Source organism: Chiloscyllium plagiosum, unplaced genomic scaffold (genome assembly GCF_037043375.1).
Source record: "Chiloscyllium plagiosum isolate Xiang-an unplaced genomic scaffold, Cpla_swu_hap1 HiC_scaffold_8, whole genome shotgun sequence".
Taxonomy (NCBI): domain Eukaryota; kingdom Metazoa; phylum Chordata; class Chondrichthyes; order Orectolobiformes; family Hemiscylliidae; genus Chiloscyllium; species Chiloscyllium plagiosum.
This window is the reverse complement of record NW_028270146.1, coordinates 8,244,958-8,254,195: the sequence shown is the minus strand read 5'-3', so window position 1 is coordinate 8,254,195 and position 9,238 is coordinate 8,244,958. Positions and strand designations below refer to the sequence as shown.

Below are 9,238 nucleotides of genomic sequence, written 5' to 3'. Positions count from 1 at the left end.
GTCCTTCTAGGTGGAAGTGGTTGGGGGTTTTGGAAGGTGCTGTCTGAGGATCTTTGGTGAATTTCTGCAGTGCATCTTGTAGATGGTACACACTGCTTTTACTGAGTGTCGGTGGTGGAGGGAGTGGATGTTTGTGGATGTGGGGCCAATCAAGCGGCTGCTTTGTCCTGGATGGTGTCAAGCTTCTTGAGTGTTGTTGGAGCTGCCTCCATCCAGGGCAAGTGGGGAGTCAGGAGGTAGTATTCCCAGCCTCTGACCTGCTCTTGGGGCCACTATGTTTATGTGGTGTGTCCAGTTAAATGTCTCATCAATGGTATGTTGATAGTAGGGGATTCAGTGATGATAACACCACTGAATGTCACGGGGCAGTGGTTGGATTGTCTCTTATTGGTGATGGTCATAGCCTGGCATTTGTGGGGTGTGAATGTTACTTGCCACTTGTCAACCCCAGCCTGGAGATTGTCCAGATCTTGTTGCATTTGAGCACGGATTGCTTCAGTTTCTGAGGAATCACAAATGGTGGTGAACATTGGGCAAGCATCAGCGAACATCCCCATTTCTGACCTTATGACGGAGGGAAGGTCATTGATGAAGCAGCTGAAGATGGTTGGGCACTGAGAGAGAAGATTCTGAAGGGGTTAACTGCTGGTCAGTCAGAGCTTTTTAAATTTCACAGCCAGGGAAAGTGCATCAGGATGGGGGAGGGGGGGGGGGGGGGGTTAATTGTATCAGTCTGTGATGAAGTGGGTCAAGGAATTTTAGAATCCTCAACACCTAAATCTCGGCATCGTTAACGCTGAGATGCACAGGATCTTAGTTCCTTCAGTAATCCATGGACATAGGAAGCAGACAGGAAAAGAGTCTGACAGAGAGAGAGAGTGAGAGTCTGAAACTGAGTGAGTGAGACAGAGTGAGAATGAGTGTGAGTATGTGAGAGATTGTGAGTGTGACAGTGTGAGAGTGAGAGTGTGTGTGCGTGAGAGAGAGTGTGTGAGTGTGAGAGAATCAGCCAGGGTTATAGTGAATAGCGACAGTCTGGGGGCCTGGATTCTCTATGTCTGCTGAAATTCCATTTTCTTGAGGTCACAGATACATATACCCACCCACCCACCCGCCCGGCCGGCCGGCTGACCCTGCTCTTGCAGACACTGGCTGCAGGGTTTCCTCGAAACAGTGACAATTCGAAAAGTACCTCATTGGTTGTAAAGCATCAAAGTAGATTACTACAAAGCACTATACAAATGCAAGTACCTGGTTTTACCAGCATGAGCTCAGGTACTGGATGCTGGATAATCCGTGCTGATCCAAGTGAGATTTCCACACCAGGACACACAATGGAAAAGGCCATAGTGAAAGTGCTTGCACTGCACAGAATGTAGAACATGGAATAGTACCCAGCACAGGAACAGGCCCTTTGGCCCATTATGTCTGTGCTGGCCACGATGTTATTCTGAACTAATCCCATCTGCCTGCAGATGGTCCGTATCCCTCTATTCCCTGCTTGTTCCTGTCTCTGTCTAAATGCCCTTTAAATGTTTCTACTCTAACTACTTGTACCACCTCCCCAGGCAGTGCGTTCCAGGCACCTACCACCCTAACATGCCTCACACATCTCCTTTAATTGGGAATTTGGGACAATAGCATCATAGAGTCACAGTCATACAGCACAGAAACTTCAGTCTAACTTGTCCATGCCGACCAGATATCCTGAACTAATCTACTCCTGCTTGTTAGCACTTGCCCCACATCCCTCCAAAACCCTTCCTATTCATATACCCATCCAAATGCCTTTGGAATGTTGTAATTGTACCAGCCTCCACCATTTCCTCCAGCAGCTCATTCCATACTACTCATTAGCTCTAAGGTCCTTTTTACATCTTTCCCCTCTCACCTTAAACCTATGACCTCTAATGCTAGCAACATCATTTATTGCCTGTCCCTAGTTGCCCCTTGAGAAGGTGGGGGTGAGCTGCCTTCTTGAACCACTGCAGTCCGTGTGCTGTGGGTTGACCTACAATGCCCTTAGGGAGGGAATTCAAGGATTTTGACCCAGTGACAGTGAAGGAACGGTGATATATTTCCAAGTCAGGATGTTGAGTGGCTTGGAGAGGAACTTGGTGGTTATCCTATGCATCTGCTGGCAGCCTCCAAGTTGCTGCTAACACTTCCAGCACTGAATGGTCTGGACAGAGGCAGGAATAAATATGCTCTCTCCCTCATGATAAGCCATCACTTCTCCCCAAGAATAAAAGGCATCAGACACACTGGGAGACGTTAATATAAAACGCTTTAATAAATAGTTTTTTTTTGAAAGTTATCTCTAAGAACATGTCAAACAAAATGCTCTAAATGAACACAGGACTTCTGCAGGGCAATGCGAGCGTCCTTTTACAAAAAAAAATTACAACTTTATTTCGAGTCCGTACATAAATTGTTCTTGTCATTTTCATTTTAAATCAGCCAGCCCGCATTTTTAAAAGTTTTTTTCACCCCATTTCATGAACGGGATTATTTTTCCAGCCTCCTGCTGTGTAATTGACATCAATAAAGATGCCACGTGATTCAGAAAACAAAAGCTCTCATCCATAATTCAGAAAGAAAATGTCACAGTTTGCCCATTAAGTATTTAGTATCAAAATGAATCCATAGCCAAATATATATTTTACATATATATATTTATATATATACACACACACACATATATGTATATAAATATATATAAACCCTGCAGCAGTGAAATCAGAATAAGATTATGGGCACTTGTGTTGGGTGATGATGGTTTGGATTTAACCCAAATGAATTTACAATTAAGTCCAGAGGAGAAACCAAAAGAATATAAGGCCACATATTTTTTGTTTCCTTGTTTTGAATTGAAACCATTTCTTCTGTATAAGGGTAATTTGTCACAGGGTGGAACATATCACCCATTAGTGTCTGTGCTGGAACAAAGCAAAATAAAAAAAAACAAACTAAGATATATAAAACAAATAAAGTGTTCCCTTCATTCTTTCCTCTGCTCAAAGCAGAAATACATTCCCTTTTATGTTTGCATAATGGGTTTTAACACCCCGCCCCAGGAGAGAGCTGGTGAATATACCCACGGAGTAAAGGCCTGAGCACCAGTGTTTCTGTACAATGTGCTCTCCAACATTCCAAGACCAGAATTAAACATTCTGCAACATTTGAAGGTGGGAATTGGGGTACCAGTGTGGCTGGGGAAACACTTGACATGTAGAGCTCAATTAATTTAGCCCTACGATGTAACTGAACAGTTTTGAAAAGTTCTGTCTGAGCACACAATCACACTCTTGCCACAAATATCAAAAAAAGCTGTTCTGCCTTTGCACCATCACTAAGAGCTGAACACAGGCTGCATTGGAGGAGAGATTTGGACATGTCTCTTTAATTCTGTCGGTCACTGAATATATCAATCAGACCAAATTCTTGTGTTTTCAGTGACCTGAACACATGAATTTTCACTTTTTTGTTGTAAAAGAGAAAAGAGAAATCCCAGCTTTCAATTTTGGGTGATTCGGAATTTTCGCCAGATCTAAACGCAAGCAGCCACTCCCACTTCACTCTCCACCTTCCCCGATAACAACCTTCTCGGGAAATGAACCTGGGGGCCGGGGGGGGGGGGGGGGGGGGGGAGTATTCCCAGTTTGTGGGAATGATGATGTGCAAGCAATGGGTCAGACTGCAGAAGCAGAGATTGAAAGCACGCCAAATCTACTTACAGTTTGGGCATTTTTTTTTTAAACTAAAGAAAATGTGTTTAGCCAATTGTGAACTTCAAGGTTTTGAATGGAATACTAGAGTAAAAGATGTGTCTGTGTGCCCGCTTGTAAGAAAAATGCCATGAAAGTTCCTTTTCAATATAAATTAAGGAATGGCATTTAAACAAAAAAAAAACTTGTATTAATATCTATCTTAAATTATTTAATCAAATATACACATCGATTCCTTAAGTATATACATATATACAGAAGCTTTGATCATACACTTACAATTGTTTATTTTATTATTGGACAGTAAGGAAGGTACATAGTTCACCTTGTCATTTATATTTATTTATTTATATAAAAAATCAAAAATCAGCAGGACAGTCTTTGACAGTTGCTATAGCAATTCAACCTTCAGGCACTGGCCACTCCAATACTGTAATCGTTCCCAGCTCCTGGTGACTAGAGAGCGGGGTCACTCTGGGTCATGAGGCCGGTTGCTCTCTGTGGGATCTCACTGCATACAAAATTAAACTAAAACCAAAAATAAGGGGACTCCACCGCACCCTTCTAAGGCAACCTGTCACACAAAGCTTCCTTCAAGATATACTGAGAGGGAGAGAAAAACCTTGTGGATAAATTCACGTCCTTTAGAAGACCAGACAGAAAGAAACAAGGCACTTTGATCCTGTGGTATTTTCCCTGTCAAGAAATTGCTCCTCCCACCCCTCCAACTCCTTCCTCCGATCCTAATATTTGCAGAAGACACATCTATTGAAGCTATTGTCTCCTATTCCATTCCTTACCTTTACTTGTTAAGGTTGGAATCCTGGGAAATCACTCCCCTCTTGACTATTTTGACAGTCATCAATGAAGGGGACAAGTTCAGACTCATTGCACAGCTCCTCTTTGCCTTATCACCACTCCCCTCTCATCAATATATAAAATCTCATTTTTCCCCTTTTCTGCTCCCCAAAGTCTAGCAAGTCACCAATTTCCCAGAAACAGAAAGCTGGAGGTGAGGGCTTGATGAAAAACAACAGCACATTCACTGAAGGCACAAACTCTGTCAGCATGAGCCACGACTGTGACGCTGATAAAGTCTACAAATCTCCACTTCTCACCCCAACCCTGTCCCAGCCCTTCCCCAAAATCTGACCCAACAGCAGGCAACTGTCACCAATGTAGCTTTGGGCAAATAAGGTGAAAGGTCACCCAAAAGATCAGGCCAATTGCTTGACTGAACATCGAAAACACCTCGTTGGGGAACAGGAACATAACGCTCAAGTACTGCGAAAGAAGAGGACCACGACAAAACCTATGTAAACAATGCATTTGGTGTAAAATGGGAGGACACTGAATAATAAGCTTGGTTCCTCCTTTTCTGTTGCTAAGGGACACACAAGGGTGCTACCCTCCTCCAATGACCATTTAGGAGGAGAGACAATAACACACAATATAGCAACTGGCAAAGAGATCTTGACACTGAACAAGTCACAAATAATTTATACAAGATTTAAAGAGACACTTGGTAAATAATGCTTTATACACACACCAAAAGATAAAAGAAAGAGACACTCACTGACCATGAAGACTTCAAGAGATGGTTTCAGTCTCAATGGGACAAGGAGGTAAAAGGAGAATTTCTCTTAATTTATCCTCCTCCTTTTCTCTCTCTCTTTTTCTTAAAAAAAAACTCTTAGGCACAAAACAACTCTCCCGTAGGTTCATACAGAAAGATCCTTACCTCCTTCACAATTTGAAGAGTTCACATTTTTTAGGCAGTGTTTCTCCCTGTTGCCCATTCGATGCACCTGTTTGACTGGAGTCAACGGTGAAGATTTAACATCGCCTTTTGCTGGCAAGAATGTAATTGTACACCTTTGGGAGGCGCATTTGTCCACCCCCAACTCCTCCTCCACCTCCTCTCTTGCCATTAGGGTCCGGCTGCAAGGAGCCATTAAGTTTTTGCATTCACACTGAAGGTCTTTGTTGCTGCAGGGTTTATCGATGGGGTTCCTGATGGGGTTCAGGGGCTCCCACTGATTGTTCACCATGTCATCCATGGACGGCCGGCTTCTCTCTCGCTCTTTTCTCCGTTTGCGGGTCCACCAGATGCAGATGATGATACAGATCAGCCACACCATTCCGAATGCCACGCTGAGCACTGGAATCAGATACGCTGCACCATCCACGATTCACAACAAAACAGGAACAGGGGAGAATGTGGAACAATAACATCAGAAGAATTGCATTTTGCTTGCAAACAAACAAACCGCTCGCATTTTTACGGCGCCCTTCACAATCCCAGGTACGGTCAGCAGCCAACTACCGCACAGCAAAAGCGACTAGATCGTCCCTTTATTCAAAAAAAAGTCACACAAGCTGAAGGAGGAAGACTGACAGGAAAATGAAGAACAAACTACTGTGTATGCTGAAACCTGAAATCACGAGGTTATGCAGAGAGAAAACACAAAGTGCTGGAGAAACTCAGCAGGTCAGGCAGTTTCTGTCTACACATCATGTAGACAGTGAACATTTTTTCCTAGGATGATGACATCAGTGTGTACGATGGGGCATAAGTACAAATCGAGGGGTGATAGATTTAAGACAGATGTCAGAGGCAGGTTCTTTACTCAGAGAGTGGTAAGGGTGTGGAATGCCCTACCTGCTAATGTAGTCAACTCAGCCACATTAGGGAGATTCAAACAATCCTTAGATAAGCACATGGATGATGATGGGATAGTGTAGGGGGATGAGCTTAGATTAGTTCACAGGTCGGCGCAACATGGAGGGCCGAAGGGCCTGTTCTGTGCCGTATTGTTCTATGTTCCATGTGGTGGCAACAATGGCAGTGGGGGAGGGGAAGCCTGGAGCCTGGATCCGGACTTCAGTAGTGAGTAATTGTAACAGCATTAATCTAAAGATTAAACACAGCCTAGGGTCAAGGCTAAACCCTCCCCTCCCACTCAAAGGTCGGTGGAGTTGTGGATAGTGTTGAAAGTTGCCAAGGGATGCAGATCAGTTACTGATATGGGCGGAGAAATGGCAGATGGAGTTTAATCCAGGCAAGTGTGAGGTGCTGCACTTTGGGAGATCAAATGTTAAAGAAAGGTCTCCAGTTATTGGCAGGACTCTGACCAGCATTGATGTACAGAGGGATCTTAGTCCATAGATCCCTGAAAGTGACCACACAAGTAGTTAGGGTGGTAAAGAAGGTGTATGGCATACTTGCCTTTATTGGGCGGGGAATGGAGTACAAGAGACAGGACTCCATGTTGCTGTCGGAGTGAGGTTGACAGTCAGAATGTTTATCCCCAGAGCTGAAATGTCTAATTCCACAGGGCATGCATTTAAGGGAATGGGAAAAGTTCAAAGGAGACGTGAGGGGCATGTTTATTTTACATCGAGTGGCAGGAGTCTGGAACGCACTGTCAGGCATGCGGTGCAGGCAGATACAATAGGGGCATTTAAGAGACCTCTAGAAAAGCTCAGGAATAAGCAAGGAATGGAGGGATTGGGACCAAGGGCAGGCAGAAGGGATCAGTTTAACTTGGCATCATGTTCAGCACAACATTGTGGGCTGAAGGGACTGTTCATGTGCCAGCCTGTTCTATGTTCTGTTGGAGGGTAGGGGGCTAACCAAATTTATCTGTCAATTCTGCTGCATGCCAACATCACTACAGAACAATCCGGAGGAGAAGATGAAGATGGAGAGGAGGTGGAGGACCTTTGAGTTTTGATTAAAGATCGTGGACCTGAAAAGTTCAAGGTTTCTCTGCACAAATACTGCTTTCTCTGTGAAGTACAATCAGCACATCCTGACTCTATTCCAGAATTCTTCTCAGGATTTCGGTCAACATTCCTCCATCAACAAACACCAAAACATCCCAAAATAAAAATCTCACTTGTTTGATTGGTCTCTACGTTGCAGTAGTGCCTTCATTTATTTCTGTGCTGTGCCTGCCCCTTAATTACGTCTGCCAACTTTTATTTTAAAAGCCGATGTGAACTGAGGGATAAATATTGAACAGGACACCAACCATTCCTTCGGGCAGGGAGGATAGACAAGGCTTCAAGGTAATGGCTCTGTTAAAAGTTGTGCTGCATTTGCTCAGTACCACGCAGGCAGCATCACCTCGAGATGAACCCAGCTCCATACAGCTTCAGAGCCTGAGTTACAGATACAACACAGACTTCAGGTAAAATCAACTAGGAGAAAGTGAGGACTGCAGATGCTGAAGATCAGAGCTGAAAAATGTGTTGCTGGAAAAGCGCAGCAGGTCAGGCAGCATCAAAGGAGCAGGAGAATCAATGTTTCGGGCATAAGCCCTTCTTCAGGAATGAGGAGGGTGTGCCAAGCAGGCTAAGATAAAAGGTAGGGAGGAGGGACTTGGGGGAGAGGCGTTGGGAATACGATAAGTGGAAGGAGGTTAAGGTGAGGGTGATAGGCCGGAGAGGGGGTGGGGGGTGAGGAGGTCGGGAAGAAGATTGCAGGTCAAGGAGGCGGTACTGAGTCCGAGGGTTGGGACTGAGAAAAGATGGGGGGAGGGGAAATGAAGAAGCTGGAGAAATCTGCATTCATCCCTTGTGGTTGGAGGGTTCCTCGGCGGAAGATGAGGTGCTCTTCCTCCAGCCGTCGTGTTGCTATGGTTTGGCGATGGAGGAGTCCAAGGACCTGCATGTCCTTGGTGGAGTGGGAGGGGGAGTTAAAATGCTCAGCCACGGGGCGGTTGGGTTGGTTGGTGCGGGTGTCCCAGAGGTGTTCTCTGAAACGTTCCGCAAGTAGGCGGCCTGTCTCCCCAATGTAGAGGAGACTTCAGTTAAACACCATACAGCCACGGAGGATGACAAACAGGAGGCCGGGTCACAGCAATAAAGGAATAAAAGCGATATACTGCAGCTGCAGGAAGCGTTTGTTGTTACTTTGAGAAGGGAATAGTTGGTATTACCTGGCTGGGAATGAGGAACATAAGCTGTCTCTACTTTCACCTCGATGACTGCGAGCATCATCGTGCTGTTCTGTCGCTTGGTCACATTGTCGACAATTTTTGTGACTGCCTCCCGGATCAGGATCCCATCCCGGTCCTCACCGTGTTGGGTAAATGACTGAGATGTGGTTGGGGCGGGGGGCGGCAGGGGGAGAGCAGGGGAAAGAAGCACAACGAAGACGTGAAAACTCATTATCGAGCCATACAGCACGGACGCAGACTAGGCCATGCCCAAAACTATCTCAAACTAAACTAGTCCCACCTGCCTGCGCTCGGCCCATATCCCTCCAGACCTTTCCCATTCATGAACTTATCCAAGTGTATTTTAAATGTTGTAATTGTATCCACATCCACCACTTCCTCTGGAACTTCATTCCACACACAAACTACTCTGTGTAAAAAGAAAAGTTGCCCCGATGTCTTTTTAAAATCTTTCCCTTCTTACCTTAAAAATATGTCCCCTAATCTTAAAAATCCCCGCCATAACGAAAAGATGACACCTGCCATTTCCACTATCCATGCCCC

General features: G+C 44.9%; 1 protein-coding gene across 2 annotated transcripts in view; it reads right to left on the bottom strand.

The window, feature by feature from the left end:
• Positions 1–2,270: 2,270 nt before the first annotated feature.
• Positions 2,271–9,238, bottom strand: part of jag2b (jagged canonical Notch ligand 2b) — a 256,596-nt gene continuing 249,628 nt past the window's right edge. For both annotated transcript variants that reach the window (XM_087989575.1, XM_087989576.1), the window contains 2 exons: positions 8,675–8,831; positions 2,271–5,904 (listed from right to left, as the gene is read on the bottom strand). In XM_087989575.1, coding sequence (XP_087845701.1) covers positions 5,450–5,904; positions 8,675–8,831 — 612 coding nt within the window. In that variant the 3' untranslated portion in view covers positions 2,271–5,449. The remainder of the gene's footprint in view (positions 5,905–8,674; positions 8,832–9,238) is intronic.